General features: G+C 46.1%; 1 protein-coding gene across 1 annotated transcript in view; it reads right to left on the bottom strand.

Annotated features, from left to right (window-relative positions):
- Window positions 1–18,719, bottom strand: part of LOC115140711 (titin-like) — a 68,298-nt gene that overhangs the window by 28,803 nt on the left and 20,776 nt on the right. The window contains exons 2-3 of the mRNA XM_065027015.1: window positions 12,034–12,170; window positions 7,451–7,550 (exon numbers count right to left, since the gene is read on the bottom strand). Of these exons, the coding sequence (XP_064883087.1) occupies window positions 7,451–7,550; window positions 12,034–12,168 (235 nt within the window). The 5' untranslated portion in view covers window positions 12,169–12,170. The remainder of the gene's footprint in view (window positions 1–7,450; window positions 7,551–12,033; window positions 12,171–18,719) is intronic.

Raw genomic sequence — 18,719 nt, 5'->3', positions numbered from 1 at the left:
CCTAGTGGTTAGAGCGTTGGGCCTGTAACCGAAATGTTCAAATCCCGGAGCTAACAAGCTAAAAATATTTTGAGCAGGCAGTTAACCCACTGTTCCTAGACCAGTTAACCCACTGTTCCTAGACCAGTTAACCCACTGTTCCTAGGCCAGTTAACCCACTGTTCCTAGACCAGTTAACCCACTGTTCCTAGACCAGTTAACCCACTGTTCCTAGGCCAGTTAACCCACTGTTCATAGACCAGTTAACCCACTGTTCCTAGGCCAGTTAACCCACTGTTCCTAGACCAGTTAACCCACTGTTCCTAGACCAGTTAACCCACTGTTCCTAGACCAGTTAACCCACTGTTCCTAGACCAGTTAACCCACTGTTCCTAGACCAGTTAACCCACTGTTCCTAGACCAGTTAACCCACTGTTCCTAGACCAGTTAACCCACTGTTCCTAGACCAGTTAACCCACTGTTCCTAGACCAGTTAACCCACTGTTCCTAGACCAGTTAACCCACTGTTCCTAGGCCAGTTAACCCACTGTTCCTAGACCAGTTAACCCACTGTTCCTAGGCCAGTTAACCCACTGTTCCTAGGCCAGTTAACCCACTGTTCCTAGACCAGTTAACCCACTGTTCCTAGACCAGTTAACCCACTGTTCCTAGACCAGTTAACCCACTGTTCCTAGGCCAGTTAACCCACTGTTCCTAAACCAGTTAACCCCACTGTTCCTAGACCAGTTAACCCACTGTTCCTAGACCAGTTAACCCACTGTTCCTAGACCAGTTAACCCACTGTTCCTAGACCAGTTAACCCACTGTTCCTAGACCAGTTAACCCACTGTTCCTAGACCAGTTAACCCACTGTTCCTAGACCAGTTAACCCACTGTTCCTAGACCAGTTAACCCACTGTTCCTAGACCAGTTAACCCACTGTTCCTAGACCAGTTAACCCACTGTTCCTAGACCAGTTAACCCACTGTTCCTAGACCAGTTAACCCACTGTTCCTAGGCCAGTTAACCCACGGTTCCTAGGCCAGTTAACCCACTGTTCCTAGACCAGTTAACCCACTGTTCCTAGACCAGTTAACCCACTGTTCCTAGACCAGTTAACCCACTGTTCCTAGACCAGTTAACCCACTGTTCCTAGACCAGTTAACCCACTGTTCCTAGACCAGTTAACCCACTGTTCCTAGACCAGTTAACCCACTGTTCCTAGACCAGTTAACCCACTGTTCCTAGACCAGTTAACCCACTGTTCCTAGACCAGTTAACCCAATGTTCCTAGACCAGTTAACCCACTGTTCCTAGACCAGTTAACCCACTGTTCCTAGACCAGTTAACCCACTGTTCCTAGACCAGTTAACCCACTGTTCCTAGACCAGTTAACCCACTGTTCCTAGACCAGTTAACCCACTGTTCCTAGACCAGTTAACCCACTGTTCCTAGACCAGTTAACCCACTGTTCCTAGACCAGTTAACCCACTGTTCCTAGACCAGTTAACCCACTGTTCCTAGACCAGTTAACCCACTGTTCCTAGACCAGTTAACCCACTGTTCCTAGACCAGTTAACCCACTGTTCCTAGACCAGTTAACCCACTGTTCCTAGACCAGTTAACCCACTGTTCCTAGGCCAGTTAACCCACTGTTCCTAGGCCAGTTAACCCACTGTTCCTAGGCCAGTTAACCCACTGTTCCTAGGCCAGTTAACCCACTGTTCCTAGGCCAGTTAACCCACTGTTCCTAGACCAGTTAACCCACTGTTCCTAGACCAGTTAACCCACTGTTCCTAGGCCAGTTAACCCACTGTTCCTAGGCCAGTTAACCCACTGTTCCTAGACCAGTTAACCCACTGTTCCTAGACCAGTTAACCCACTGTTCCTAGAACAGTTAACCCACTGTTCCTAGACCAGTTAACCCACTGTTCCTAGACCAGTTAACCCACTGTTCCTAGACCAGTTAATAGGCCAGTTAACCCACTGTTCCTAGACCAGTTAACCCACTGTTCCTAGACCAGTTAACCCACTGTTCCTAGACCAGTTAACCCACTGTTCCTAGACCAGTTAACCCACTGTTCCTAGACCAGTTAACCCACTGTTCCTAGACCAGTTAACCCACTGTTCCTAGACCAGTTAACCCACTGTTCCTAGACCAGTTAACCCACTGTTCCTAGACCAGTTAACCCACTGTTCCTAGACCAGTTAACCCACTGTTCCTAGACCAGTTAACCCACTGTTCCTAGACCAGTTAACCCACTGTTCCTAGACCAGTTAACCCACTGTTCCTAGGCCAGTTAACCCACTGTTCCTAGGCCAGTTAACCCACTGTTCCTAGACCAGTTAACCCACTGTTCCTAGACCAGTTAACCCACTGTTCCTAGACCAGTTAACCCACTGTTCCTAGACCAGTTAACCCACTGTTCCTAGACCAGTTAACCCACTGTTCCTAGACCAGTTAACCCACTGTTCCTAGACCAGTTAACCCACTGTTCCTAGACCAGTTAACCCACTGTTCCTAGACCAGTTAACCCACTGTTCCTAGGCCAGTTAACCCACTGTTCCTAGGCCAGTTAACCCACTGTTCCTAGACCAGTTAACCCACTGTTCCTAGACCAGTTAACCCACTGTTCCTAGACCAGTTAACCCACTGTTCCTAGACCAGTTAACCCACTGTTCCTAGACCAGTTAACCCACTGTTCCTAGACCAGTTAACCCACTGTTCCTAGACCAGTTAACCCACTGTTCCTAGACCAGTTAACCCACTGTTCCTAGACCAGTTAACCCACTGTTCCTAGGCCAGTTAACCCACTGTTCCTAGGCCAGTTAACCCACTGTTCCTAGGCCAGTTAACCCACTGTTCCTAGACCAGTTAACCCACTGTTCCTAGACCAGTTAACCCACTGTTCCTAGGCCAGTTAACCCACTGTTCCTAGGCCAGTTAACCCACTGTTCCTAGACCAGTTAACCCACTGTTCCTAGACCAGTTAACCCACTGTTCCTAGACCAGTTAACCCACTGTTCCTAGACCAGTTAATAGGCCAGTTAACCCACTGTTCCTAGACCAGTTAACCCACTGTTCCTAGACCAGTTAACCCACTGTTCCTAGACCAGTTAACCCACTGTTCCTAGACCAGTTAACCCACTGTTCCTAGACCAGTTAACCCACTGTTCCTAGACCAGTTAATAGGCCAGTTAACCCACTGTTCCTAGACCAGTTAACCCACTGTTCCTAGACCAGTTAACCCACTGTTCCTAGGCCAGTTAACCCACTGTTCCTAGACCAGTTAACCCACTGTTCCTAGACCAGTTAACCCACTGTTCCTAGACCAGTTAACCCACTGTTCCTAGACCAGTTAACCCACTGTTCCTAGACCAGTTAACCCACTGTTCCTAGACCAGTTAACCCACTGTTCCTAGACCAGTTAACCCACTGTTCCTAGACCAGTTAACCCACTGTTCCTAGGCCAGTTAACCCACTGTTCCTAGGCCAGTTAACCCACTGTTCCTAGGCCAGTTAACCCACTGTTCCTAGACCAGTTAACCCACTGTTCCTAGACCAGTTAACAACACTGTTCCTAGACCAGTTAACCCACTGTTCCTAGACCAGTTAACCCACTGTTCCTAGACCAGTTAACCCACTGTTCCTAGACCAGTTAACCCACTGTTCCTAGACCAGTTAACCCACTGTTCCTAGACCAGTTAACCCACTGTTCCTAGACCAGTTAACCCACTGTTCCTAGACCAGTTAACCCACTGTTCCTAGACCAGTTAACCCACTGTTCCTAGACCAGTTAACCCACTGTTCCTAGGCCAGTTAACCCACTGTTCCTAGGCCAGTTAACCCACTGTTCCTAGACCAGTTAACCCACTGTTCCTAGGCCAGTTAACCCACTGTTCCTAGGCCAGTTAACCCACTGTTCCTAGACCAGTTAACCCACTGTTCCTAGACCAGTTAACCCACTGTTCCTAGACCAGTTAACCCACTGTTCCTAGACCAGTTAATAGGCCAGTTAACCCACTGTTCCTAGACCAGTTAACCCACTGTTCCTAGACCAGTTAACCCACTGTTCCTAGACCAGTTAACCCACTGTTCCTAGACCAGTTAACCCACTGTTCCTAGACCAGTTAACCCACTGTTCCTAGACCAGTTAACCCACTGTTCCTAGACCAGTTAATAGGCCAGTTAACCCACTGTTCCTAGACCAGTTAACCCACTGTTCCTAGACCAGTTAACCCACTGTTCCTAGGCCAGTTAACCCACTGTTCCTAGACCAGTTAACCCACTGTTCCTAGACCAGTTAACCCACTGTTCCTAGACCAGTTAACCCACTGTTCCTAGACCAGTTAACCCACTGTTCCTAGACCAGTTAACCCACTGTTCCTAGACCAGTTAACCCACTGTTCCTACACCAGTTAACCCACTGTTCCTAGACCAGTTAACCCACTGTTCCTAGACCAGTTAACCCACTGTTCATAGACCAGTTAACCCACTGTTCCTAGACCAGTTAACCCACTGTTCCTAGACCAGTTAACCCACTGTTCCTAGACCAGTTAACCCACTGTTCCTAGACCAGTTAACCCACTGTTCCTAGACCAGTTAACCCACTGTTCCTAGGCCAGTTAACCCACTGTTCCTAGGCCAGTTAACCCACTGTTCCTAGGCCAGTTAACCCACTGTTCCTAGACCAGTTAACCCACTGTTCCTAGACCAGTTAACCCACTGTTCCTAGGCCAGTTAACCCACTGTTCCTAGGCCAGTTAACCCACTGTTCCTAGACCAGTTAACCCTCTGTTCCTAGACCAGTTAACCCACTGTTCCTAGACCAGTTAACCCACTGTTCCTAGACCAGTTAATAGGCCAGTTAACCCACTGTTCCTAGACCAGTTAACCCACTGTTCCTAGACCAGTTAACCCACTGTTCCTAGACCAGTTAACCCACTGTTCCTAGACCAGTTAACCCACTGTTCCTAGACCAGTTAACCCACTGTTCCTAGACCAGTTAATAGGCCAGTTAACCCACTGTTCCTAGACCAGTTAACCCACTGTTCCTAGACCAGTTAACCCACTGTTCCTAGGCCAGTTAACCCACTGTTCCTAGACCAGTTAACCCACTGTTCCTAGACCAGTTAACCCACTGTTCCTAGACCAGTTAACCCACTGTTCCTAGACCAGTTAACCCACTGTTCCTAGACCAGTTAACCCACTGTTCCTAGACCAGTTAACCCACTGTTCCTAGACCAGTTAACCCACTGTTCCTAGACCAGTTAACCCACTGTTCCTAGGCCAGTTAACCCACTGTTCCTAGGCCAGTTAACCCACTGTTCCTAGGCCAGTTAACCCACTGTTCCTAGACCAGTTAACCCACTGTTCCTAGACCAGTTAACAACACTGTTCCTAGACCAGTTAACCCACTGTTCCTAGACCAGTTAACCCACTGTTCCTAGACCAGTTAACCCACTGTTCCTAGACCAGTTAACCCACTGTTCCTAGACCAGTTAACCCACTGTTCCTAGACCAGTTAACCCACTGTTCCTAGACCAGTTAACCCACTGTTCCTAGACCAGTTAACCCACTGTTCCTAGACCAGTTAACCCACTGTTCCTAGGCCAGTTAACCCACTGTTCCTAGGCCAGTTAACCCACTGTTCCTAGACCAGTTAACCCACTGTTCCTAGACCAGTTAACCCACTGTTCCTAGGCCAGTTAACCCACTGTTCCTAGGCCAGTTAACCCACTGTTCCTAGACCAGTTAACCCACTGTTCCTAGACCAGTTAACCCACTGTTCCTAGACCAGTTAACCCACTGTTCCTAGACCAGTTAATAGGCCAGTTAACCCACTGTTCCTAGACCAGTTAACCCACTGTTCCTAGACCAGTTAACCCACTGTTCCTAGACCAGTTAACCCACTGTTCCTAGACCAGTTAACCCACTGTTCCTAGACCAGTTAACCCACTGTTCCTAGACCAGTTAACCCACTGTTCCTAGACCAGTTAATAGGCCAGTTAACCCACTGTTCCTAGACCAGTTAACCCACTGTTCCTAGACCAGTTAACCCACTGTTCCTAGGCCAGTTAACCCACTGTTCCTAGACCAGTTAACCCACTGTTCCTAGACCAGTTAACCCACTGTTCCTAGACCAGTTAACCCACTGTTCCTAGACCAGTTAACCCACTGTTCCTAGACCAGTTAACCCACTGTTCCTAGACCAGTTAACCCACTGTTCCTAGACCAGTTAACCCACTGTTCCTAGACCAGTTAACCCACTGTTCCTAGACCAGTTAACCCACTGTTCCTAGACCAGTTAACCCACTGTTCCTAGACCATTTAACCTACTGTTCCTAGACCAGTTAACCCACTGTTCCTAGACCAGTTAACCCACTGTTCCTAGACCAGTTAAAGAAAATAAGAATTTGTTCTTAACTGACTTGCCTAGTTAAATAAATATATATAAAATAGTTAATTATTCAATTTGGTAAATACAGTTAGGTCCACAATTATTTGCACCCTTGATAAAGATGTGCAAAAGTGTGTAAATTGTAAAAATGAAAAAAATATATATCATTATTTGTCCTAACGCAATTGCTCAGAAAAAGAGGTTGGATGAGGTTGGAGAACACATTGGGAGGGATCTTATACCTTGATATCCTTTATCTGTGGACTGCCCTCTTCAATTCAAAACACAGGTTTTCAATGAGGTTCAAGTCCGGAGACTGAGATGGCCAAATGTTGATTTTTGTGGTCAATTAACCATTAATTTGTGGATTTTGATGTGTTGTTTAGGATTATTGTATTGCTGGAAGATCCACTTGCTGCCAAGTTTCAGCCTCCTGGCAGAGGCAAACAGGTTTTTGGATAAAATGTCCTGGTACTGGGTAAAGTTCAACAAGGGCCCCAGGACCAGTGGAAGTCCCATAACATCAAAGATCCACCACCATATTAAACGGTAGGTATGGGGTTATTTTCTGCCTACGCATCCTTCTTTCAACATGAAACCCATCACTGGTGTGCATTGCCAAAGAGCTCTTTTCATGTCATCCGACCATAGCGATGGTTCCAATCCTATTGCCGTTTAGCAAACACCCAAGGCGTTTTGTTGCATGATAAGAAAATAGCGCTATTTGGCCACACACACCAGTGGGTTTGGCGTTGAAAGAAGAATGTGATGAGCATAAAATGTCTCCGTACCTACTGTTTAATATGGTGGTGGATCTTTGATGTTATGGGCCTATTTTGCTCAGTATTTTTGCTCCTCCTTATTCGTCAAGGGTGCCAATAATTTTGGACGTATGTGTGTGTATATATATATATATATATATATATATATGGCATGTTGTTCCTGAAGACACAAAACATAGATTGGGTCATTACACAATTATTTGTTAGGAGAGAAGATTTGAACAAACCATGTTTCAAACTAAACTATCCCAGTTTAACCATGAGCAGTCTCCATTTTGTGTCAGTCACCTGTAAACTGGTCCTGTTGGGAGAACAGGGCGAGGACTTTTTGTCTCATGTTGTCTCCATATAGAGGAACGAAACCCACATTGGAAAGACCAATGGGCACCTGGGAGAGGACATGAGCACAAGGTCAAAGTTCAACCATTAGCTTATAGTATCAACGTGACAGAATATTTCAAATTACATGAATTATATCATATTATATTTGCCAGACCAAAGAGCAACTCCTGTCCCTGAATGTCTACAGCTGGTTTCCCCTGGTTTCAAGACAACATACCCTTCTGTTGAATCTGACCATTAACCTTGATGGTTGTGCAGTCGTCTCAAATAAAACTGTGAAGGATCTCGGCGGTACTCTGAACCCTGATCTCTCTTTTGACGAACATATCAAGACTGTTTCAAGGACAGCTTTTTTTTTTTCCATCTACGTAACATTGCAAAAATCAGAAACTTTCTGTCCAAAAATGATGCAGAATCTAACGCTTTTGTCACTTCTAGATTAGACTACTGCAATGCTCCACTTTCCGGCTCCCCGGATAAAGCACTGAATAAACTCCAGCTAGTGCTAAACACGGCTGCTAGAATCTTGACTAGAACCCAAAAAATCTATCATATTACTCCAGTGCTAGCCTCCCTACACTGGCTTCCTGTTAAGGCAAGGGCTGATTAAGGTTTTACTGCTTACCTACAAAGCATTACATGGGCTTGCTCCTACCTATCTCTCTGATTTGGTCCTGCCGTACTTACCTACACGTACGCTACGGTCACAAGAAGCAGGCCTCTTTATTGTTCCTAGAATTTCTAAGTAAACAGCTGGAGGCAGGGCTTTCCCCACAGAGCTCCATTTTAATGGAATGGCCTGCCTACCCATGTGAGAGACGTAGACTCAGTCTCAACCTTTAAGTTATTATTGAAGACTCATCTCTTCAGTAGGTCATATGATTGAGTGGAGTCTGGCCCAGGAGTGTGAAGGTGAACGGAAAGGCACTGGAGTGACAAACCGCCCTTGCTGTCTCTTCCTGGCCAGTTCCCCTGTCTGCACTGGGGTTCTCTGCCTCTGACCCTATTATGGGGGCTGAGTCACTGGCTTACTGGTGCTCTTCCATGCCGTCCCTAGGAGGGGTGCATCACTTAAGTGGGTTGAGTCACTGACGTGATCTTCCTGTCCGGGTTGGTGCCCCCCTTGGGTTCATGCCGTGGGGGAGATCTTCGTGGGCTATACTCAGCCTTGTCTCGGTATTAAGTTGGTGTTTTGAAGATATCCCTCTGGTGGTGTGGGAGCTGTGCCTTGGCAAAGTGGGTGGGGTTATATCCTGCCTGGTTGCCCCTGTCCGAGGGTATCGTCGGAAGGGGCCACAGTGTCCCCCGACCCCTCCTGTCTCAGCCTCCAGTATTTATGCTGCAATAGTTTGTCTCTGGGTCAGTCTGTTATATTTGGAGTATTTCTCCTGTCTTATCAAGTGTCCTTTGTGAATTTTAGTATGCTCTAATTATCTCTGTCTCTTTCTCTCTCTCGGAGGACCTGAGCCCTAGGACCATGCCTCAGGACTACCTGGCCTGATGACTCCTTGTTGTCCCCAATCCACCTGGTCGTGCTGCTGCTCTAGTTTCAACTGTTCTGCCTGCGGCTATGGAATCCTGACCTGTTCACCGGACGTGCTACCTGTCCCAGACCTGTTGTTTTCGACTCTCTCTCTCTCTACTGCACCTGCTGTCTGATCAGCTAAGAAAAGCCAACTGACATTTACTCCTGAGGTGCTGACCTGTTGCTCCCTCTACAACCACTGGGATTATTATTATTTAACCCTGCTGGTCATCTATGCACGTTATCTATGTATGTTATAATCTCCCCCCGGCACAGCCAGATGAGGACTGGCCCCCCTTCGGAGCCTGGTTCAACTCTAGGTTTATAATCTCCACCCGGCACAGCCAGATGAGGACTGGCCCCCCTTCAGAGCCTGGTTCCTCTCTAGGTTTATAATCTCCCCCCGGCACAGCCAGATGAGGACTGGCCCCCCTTCAGAGCCTGGTTCAACTCTAGGTTTATAATCTCCACCCGGCACAGCCAGATGAGGACTGACCCCCCTTCAGAGCCTGGTTCCTCTCTAGGTTTATAATCTCCCCCCGGCACAGCCAGATGAGGACTGGCCCCCCTTCAGAGCCTGGTTCCTCCCTAGGTTTATAATCTCCACCCGGCACAGCCAGATGAGGACTGGCCCCCTTCAGAGCCTGGTTCCTCTCTAGGTTTATAATCTCCCCCCGGCACAGCCAAATGAGGACTGGACCCCCTTCAGAGCCTGGTTCCTCTCTAGGTTTATAATCTCCCCCCGGCACAGCCAGATGAGGACTGGCCCCCTTCAGAGCCTGGTTCCTCTCTAGGTTTATAATCTCCCCCCCCGGCAGAGCCAGATGAGGACTGGCCCCCTTCAGAGCCTGGTTCCTCTCTAGGTTTATAATCTCCACCCGGCACAGCCAGATGAGGACTGGCCCCCTTCAGAGCCTGGTTCCTCTCAGGTTTATAATCTCCCCGGCACAGCCAAATGAGGACTGGACCCCCTTCAGAGCCTGGTTCCTCTCTAGGTTTATAATCTCCCCCCGGCACAGCCAGATGAGGACTGGCCCCCCTTCAGAGCCTGGTTCCTCTCTAGGTTTATAATCTCCCCCCGGCAGAGCCAGATGAGGACTGGCCCCCCTTCAGAGCCTGGTTCCTCTCTAGGTTTATAATCTCCACCCGGCACAGCCAGATGAGGACTGGCCCCCCTTCAGAGCCTGGTTCCTCTCTAGGTTTATAATCTCCCCCCGGCACAGCCAGATGAGGACTGGCCCCCCTTCAGAGCCTGGTTCAACTCTAGGTTTATAATCTCCACCCGGCACAGCCAGATGAGGACTGGCCCCCCTTCAGAGCCTGGTTCCTCTCTAGGTTTATAATCTCCACCCGGCACAGCCAGATGAGGACTGGCCCCCCTTCAGAGCCTGGTTCAACATTTACATTTACATTTAAGTCATTTAGCAGACGCTCTTATCCAGAGCGACTTACAAATTGGTGCATTCACCTTATGACATCCAGTGGTGCAGCCACTTTACAATAGTGCATCTAAATCTTTTAAGGGGGGTGAGAAGGATTACTTTATCCTATCCTAGGTATTCCTTAAAGAGGTGGGGTTTCAGGTGTCTCCGGAAGGTGGTGATTGACTCCGCTGTCCTGGCGTCGTGAGGGAGTTTGTTCCACCATTGGGGGGCCAGAGCAGCGAACAGTTTTGACTGGGCTGAGCAGGAACTGTACTTCCTCAGTGGTAGGGAGGCGAGCAGGCCAGAGGTGGATGAACGCAGTGCCCTTGTTTGGGTGTAGGGCCTGATCAGAGCCTGGAGGTACTGAGGTGCCGTTCCCCTCACAGCTCCGTAGGCAAGCACCATGGTCTTGTAGCGGATGCGAGCTTCAACTGGAAGCCAGTGGAGAGAGCGGAGGAGCGGGGTGACGTGAGAGAACTTGGGAAGGTTGAACACCAGACGGGCTGCGGCGTTCTGGATGAGTTGTAGGGGTTCAACTCTAGGTTTCTTCCTAGGTTCCTGCCTTTCTAGGGAGTTTTTCCTAGCCATTGTGTTTTTATATCTGCATGGCTTGCTGTTTGGGGTTTTAGGCTGGGTGTCTGTTTAGAACTTTGTGACATCGGCTGATGTAAAAGGAAAAAAAGGGCTTTATAAATACATTTGATTCGATGTTGTGCAGCACTCGATCCAAGCTTCTCACCCACAGCACATTACTTTGTTGTGGCTATGGAATTGTTAGCTAGCTAGCTTTAACTGTAACACATGGCAAACACTACACTTATTTTATCTGTTTCCTCTGGTTTAGTTACCTGTGTTAGTGTGGCAGAGTGAGGGTTTAGTTACCTGTGTAGAGTGTGACAGAGTGAGGGTTTATTTGTGTAGAGTGTGACAGAGTGAGGGTTTATTTGTGTAGAGTGTGACAGTGAGGGTTTATTTACCTGTGTAGAGTGTGACAGTGAGGGTTTATTTGTGTAGAGTGTGACAGTGAGGGTTTATTTGTGTAGTGTGACAGAGTGAGGGTTTATTTGTGTAGAGTGTGGCAGAGTGAGGGTTTATATACCTGTGTAGAGTGTGGCAGAGTGAGGATAAAGACTGAAGAACAGCTTCTATCTCAAGGCCATCAGACTGCTTAACAGCAATCACTAACTCAGAGGCTGCTGCCTACATGGAGACCCAATCACTGGCCACTTTAACAAATGGGTCACTTTAATAATGTTTACATATCTTACATTATTCATATCATATGTATATACTGTATTTTATACCATCTATTGCATCTTGCCTATGCCGCTCGGCCATCGCTCATCCATATATTTATATGTACATATTCTCATTCACCCCTTTTAGATTTGTGTGTATACGGTAGTTGTTGTGAATTTGTTAGATGACTTATGAGATATTACTGCACTGTCGGAACCAGAAGCACAAGCATTTCGCTACACTCGCATTAACATCTGCTAACCATGTCTATGTGACCAATCAAATTTGACTTGATTTGATATTTACCTGTGTAGAGTGTGGCAGAGTGAGGGTCTATTTACCTGTGTGTTGTTTGCGAGGGTGAGGTGTTGGGGTGAGTCAAGGGGGCTGTGGAGAAGGCTGTTCATGTAGTCCTGGGCTGATCTCTCCAGGATCTCTTGGCTCACGCTGACCAGGCCGTCCACAGGGAACTCCATCCCTACAGGAACACAGAGCACTCCGTTCTCAGACAAGCAGTGTGTAGACACACAATTTTTTCCTTTTTATATAATCCTTCATTTCACATGTGACGTGTCGTTGTCATGGGACTGGGGGACTTTGAAAAAGGCAGTGACACAGGCATGATGCTTATTTTGGGAGTACACTAGTTCAACTGTTTGGGACTGAGCAATAAGCCCTTTTCATATATGCAAGTTGCAGATTGACATGCAGCTCTAATGGTATCAGGCAGTACAGGGAATCATTGACGTGACCTGCCTCCATCCCTGCAGGCATAAGCTGTGTGCCAGTGTGAAAAACATGCTCTTTCCATGACATAGCCTGACCAGATGAATCCAAGTGAAAGCTATGATCCCTTATTGATGTCACTTGTTAAATCCACTTCAAATCAGTGTAGATGAAGGGGAGGAGACATGTAGATAAAGGGGAGGAGACAGGTTAAAGAAGGAACTGCAACGCTGCTGGGTTAAAGAAGGAACTGCAACGCTGCTGGGTTAAAGAAGGAACTGCAACGCTGCTGGGTTTTTCAAGCTCAACAGTTTCCCTGTGTGTATCGAATGGCCCACCACCTAAAGGACATCCAGCCAACTTGACACAACTGTGGGAAGCTTTCGACACCTTGTAGTCCCCAAAGCACACGCATCCCTGGGTCGCTCCTCTTTTCCGTTCGCTGCAGCTAGCGATTGGAACGAGCTGCAACAAACACTCAAACTGGACAATTTATTTATTTTTATTATTATTATGTTTCTTCTTGGGCCTCTATAACTATATCTATTGTTTTATTTATTTTTTTGTTGTTGTGTGATTTGGACTAATCCCCTCTACAACACGGAACTCCACTAATCTACTGACGGAACGCAAGAGGTGGCTAACAACAGACCTCCATCCTATGCTTGCTTGCTACCGATGTCCTGGCTAGCTGTCTAAATCGCCGTGACCCCCAAACCAACCTCTCCACTCCCTGGACCCTTTTGATCACTCGACTAAGGATGCCTCTCCTTAATGTCAATATGTCTTGTCCATTGCTGTTCTGGTTAGTGTTTATTGGCTTATTTCACTGTAGAGCCTCTAGTCCTGCTCACTATACCTTATCCAACTTATTAGTTCCACCACCCACACATGCAATGACATCTCCTGGTTTCAATGATGTTTCTAGAGACAATATCTCTCTCTTCATCACTCAATACCTAGGTTTACCTCCACTGTATTCACATCCTACCATACCTTTGTCTGTACATTATACCTTGATGCTATTTTATCGCCCCCAGAAACCTCCTTTTACTCTCTGTTCCAGACGTTCTAGACGACCAATTCTTATTGCTTTTAGCCGTACCCTTATTCTTCTCCTCCTATGTTCCTCTGGCGATGTAGAGGTGAATCCAGGCCCTGCAGTGCCTAGCTCCACTCCTATTCCCCAGGCGCTCTCTTTTGATGACTTCTGTAACCGTAATAGCCTTGGTTTCATGCATGTTAACATTAGAAGCCTCCTCCCTAAGTTTGTTCTTTTCACTGCTTTAGCACACTCTGCCAACCCGGATGTTCTAGCTGTGTCTGAATCCTGGCTTAGGAAGACCACCAAAAATTCAGAAATTTTAATTCCAAACTACAACATTTTCAGACAAGATAGAACTGCCAAAGGGGGCGGTGTTGCAATCTACTGCAAAGATAGCCTGCAGAGTTCTGTCCTACTATCCAGGTCTGTACCCAAACAATTTGAACTTCTACTTTTAAAAATCCACCTCTCTAAAAACAAGTCTCTCACCGTTGCCGCCTGCTATAGACCACCCTCTGCCCCCAGCTGTGCTCTGGACACCATATGTGAACTGATTGCCCCCCATCTATCTTCAGAGCTCGTGCTGCTAGGCGACCTAAACTGGAACATGCTTAACACCCCAGCCATCCTACAATCTAAACTTGATGCCCTCAATCTCACACAAATTATCAATGAACCTACCAGGTACCCCCCCAAAGCCTTAAACATGGGCACCCTCATAGATATCATCCTAACCAACTTCCCCTCTAAATACACCTCTGCTGTCTTCAACCAAGATCTCAGCGATCACTGCCTCATTGCCTGCATCCGTAATGGGTCAGCGGTCAAACGACCTCCACTCATCACTGTAAAACGCTCCCTGAAACACTTCAGCGAGCAGGCCTTTCTAATCGACCTGGCCGGGGTGTCCTGGAAGGATATTGATCTCATCCCGTCAGTAGAGGATGCCTGGATATTTTTTTAAATGCCTTCCTAACAATCTTAAATAAACATGCCCCATTCAAGAAAATTAGAACCAGGAACAGATATAGCCCTTGGTTCTCCCCAGACCTGACTGCCCTTAACCAACACAAAAACATCCTATGGCGTTCTGCATTAGCATCGAACAGCCCCCGTGATATGCAGCTGTTCAGGGAAGCTAGAAACCGTTATACACAGGCAGTTAGAAAAGCCAAGGCTAGCTTTTTCAAGCAGAAATTTGCTTCCTGCAACACTAACTCTAAAAAGTTCTGGGACACTGTAAAGTCCATGGAGAATAAGAACACCTCCTCCCAGCTGCTCACTGCACTGAAGATAGGAAACACTGTCACCACTGATAAATCCACCATAATTGAGAATTTCAATAAGCATTTTTCTACGGCTGGCCATGCTTTCCACCTGGCAACTCCTACCCCGGTCAACAGCACTGCACCCCCAACAGCAACTCGCCCAAGCCTTCCCCATATCTCCTTCTCCCAAATCCATTCAGCTGAAGTTCTGAAAGAGCTGAAAAATCTGGACCCCTACAAATCAGCCGGGCTAGACAATCTGGACCCTTTCTTTCTAAAATTATCTGCCGAAATTGTTGCCACCCCTATTACTAGCCTGTTCAACCTCTCTTTCGTGTCATCTGAGATTCCCAAAGATTGGAAAGCAGCTGCGGTCATCCCCCTCTTCAAAGGGGGGACACTCTTGACCCAAACTGCTACAGACCTATATCTATCCTACCATGCCTTTCTAAGGTCTTCGAAAGCCAAGTCAACAAACAGATTACCGACCATTTCGAATCTCACCATACCTTCTCTGCTATGCAATCTGGTTTCAGAGCTGGTCATGGGTGCACCTCAGCCACGCTCAAGGTCCTAAACGATATCTTAACCGCCATCGATAAGAAACATTACTGTGCAGCCGTATTCATTGATCTGGCCAAGGCTTTCGACTCTGTCAACCACCACATCCTCATCGGCAGACTCGACAGCCTTGGTTTCTCAAATGATTGCCTCGCCTGGTTCACCAACTACTTCTCTGATAGAGTTCAGTGTGTCAAATCGGAGGGTCTGCTGTCCGGACCTCTGGCAGTCTCTATGGGGGTGCCACAGGGTTCAATTCTTGGACCGACTCTCTTCTCTGTATACATCAATGAGGTCGCTCTTGCTGCTGGTGAGTCTCTGATCCACCTCTACGCAGACGACACCATTCTGTATACTTCCGGCCCTTCTTTGGACACTGTGTTAACAACCCTCCAGGCAAGCTTCAATGCCATACAACTCTCCTTCCGTGGCCTCCAATTGCTCTTAAATACAAGTAAAACTAAATGCATGCTCTTCAACCGATCGCTACCTGCACCTACCCGCCTGTCCAACATCACTACTCTGGACGGCTCTGACTTAGAATACGTGGACAACTACAAATACTTAGGTGTCTGGTTAGACTGTAAACTCTCCTTCCAGACCCATATCAAACATCTCCAATCCAAAGTTAAATCTAGAATTGGCTTCCTATTTCGCAACAAAGCATCCTTCACTCATGCTGCCAAACATACCCTTGTAAAATTGACCATCCTACCAATCCTCGACTTTGGCGATGTCATTTACAAAATAGCCTCCAATACCCTACTCAACAAATTGGATGCAGTCTATCACAGTGCAATCCGTTTTGTCACCAAAGCCCCATATACTACCCACCATTGCGACCTGTACGCTCTCGTTGGCTGGCCCTCGCTTCATACTCGTCGCCAAACCCACTGGCTCCATGTCATCTACAAGACCCTGCTAGGTAAAGTCCCCCTTATCTCAGCTCGCTGGTCACCATAGCATCTCCCACCTGTAGCACACGCTCCAGCAGGTATATCTCTAGTCACCCCCAAAACCAATTCTTTCTTTGGCCGCCTCTCCTTCCAGTTCTCTGCTGCCAATGACTGGAACGAACTACAAAAATCTCTTAAATTGGAAACACTTATCTCCCTCACTAGCTTTAAGCACCAACTGTCAGAGCATCTTACAGATTACTGCACCTGTACATAGCCCACCTATAATTTAGCCCAAACAACTACCTCTTTCCCAACTGTATTTAATTTATTTATTTATTTTGCTCCTTTGCACCCCATTATTTTTATTTCTACTTTGCACATTCTTCCATTGCAAAACTACCATTCCAGTGTTTTACTTGCTATATTGTATTTACTTTGCCACCATGGCCTTTTTTGCCTTTACCTCCCTTCTCACCTAATTTGCTCACATTGTATATAGACTTGTTTTTTTTACTGTATTATTGACTGTATGTTTGTTTTACTCCATGTGTAACTCTGTGTCGTTGTATGTGTCGAACTGCTTTGCTTTATCTTGGCCAGGTCGCAATTGTAAATGAGAACTTGTTCTCAACTTGCTTACCTGGTTAAATAAAGGTGAAATAAATAAATAAAAATGTTGTACTGCTACCCTGTTGTCATGTTGTGCTGCTACCCTGTTGTTGTCATGTTGTGCTGCTACCCTGTTGTTGTCATTGTTGTGCTGCTACCCTGTTGTTGTCATGTTGTACTGCTACCATGCTGTGTTTTCATGTGTTGCTGCCTTGCTATGTTGTCTTAGGTCTCTCTTTATGTAGTGTTATCTCTCTTGTCGTGATGTGTGTTTTGTCATTATATATATATATATATATATATATTTTTATCCCAGCCCCCGTGGTGGCCTTTTGCCTTTTGGTAGGCCATCGTTGTAAATAAGAATTTGTTCTTAACTGACTTGCCTAGTTAAATTTAAAAAATAGTCCATGCCCAGACGAATTGAGGCTGTTCTGAGGGCAAAATGGAGTGCAACTAAATATTAGGAAATAGTTCCTGAAGCTTTGTACACTTAAAGACTACAGAGCAGTGGTTCTAAATACAATATCTCCCAAAGTGCAAGAGAATCAAGTAGGCCTTTGGTGGATGAGCTGACGTAGCTCCAACAAGCTGATCGTTTAATTCTTACTACTTGTTGACTAGCAGTTTGCAGACAAGACTGTGACAGATCTTCAGAAAGTGACTGCCGTTTTGGGCCTTTCACAACAAAAGGAATGCAGTCATCTGTGTATCCTCTAACATTTGTATTATAACATTCTATTTTGTAATTAAATTATGTGCTGTTATCTTTTTTTTTTGTTGATTACATTAGTCTATTGAAGTCTATTATAATAATTATATTAGTCTAATGAATTTCACATGACCATATGAACAGCCCAAAGTAGATTACGTTATTAGGACAATAGCATTTTGGAACAAAGAAAACATATCTCTACCACCAGCCTTGATCATTCAGTTTGTATATTGTATATACAGTACATTCAAACAATAGTCTAGACTAGCGTGGTTTCATCTACGCAGGGAAGGAGCAGATTACTCTTCTACTGAGCTGTCATTGTCATCGGATCTAATTCACTTGTCACAACAAATACCAATAATCCTGCTTTGATCTTTCATGCTTACGTGTGTGTCCAACTAACGGGGGGTCAAGGTCATTTCAGCTTCAGACAGTAGATACTAGTCACATTGACTTGGACTTGAGTCTGACTCAAGTCACACATTTGATGATTTGAGACTAGATATAAAATCACTTGAGACTTGAGACTGATGACTTTAACCTCTTAAGTCGACCCTCTACTTTTTTGAACATTCTGTTAAAAATCGCGCAACATTTCAGCGCCCTGCTACTCATGCCAGGAATATAGTATATGCATTTGCTTAGTCTGTGTGGATAGAAAACACTCAAGACGTTTAAAAAACTGGTTAAATCACTGCTGTGGCTTTACCAGAACGGCATTTACATCGAAAAGCACAGGAAAAACTGATCACTGAAAATGGGAAAATATATCCATGCGCTACTTGAACCCATTGATAAACGTGAACCACAATTAATTGACTGAGGTTGCAGTACCTACAGCTTCCACACGGTGTCTAGAGTCTTGTCATTTCCCTTCGAGTTTTTTCTTGGTCAAACACATACAGGACACCGTATCTCCTCCGGTCTAGGACCGGATATTTTCGTTGAGTTTCTAGCCGGACATTTTTCCAGACGGACAGCTAATGATCTTTACATCGCCTCCTGATGAATTTTATCGCTTATTAACCTTTACTAATACCTAAAGTTGCATTACAAACGTATTTCGAAGTGTTTTGTGAAAGTTTATCGTCGACTTTTTGAATTTTAAAAAATGACGTTACGTTTTTGAAACAATGTTTTTTTCGTTTATCACACAGTCTACATATAACGATATCTAGGCTTTATATGGACCGATTTAATC

The sequence above is a fragment of the Oncorhynchus nerka genome, linkage group LG13 (genome assembly GCF_034236695.1).
Source record: "Oncorhynchus nerka isolate Pitt River linkage group LG13, Oner_Uvic_2.0, whole genome shotgun sequence".
Lineage (NCBI taxonomy): Eukaryota > Metazoa > Chordata > Actinopteri > Salmoniformes > Salmonidae > Oncorhynchus > Oncorhynchus nerka.
Note: the sequence above shows the minus strand (reverse complement) of the source record. Positions and strands in the feature narration are given on the sequence as shown.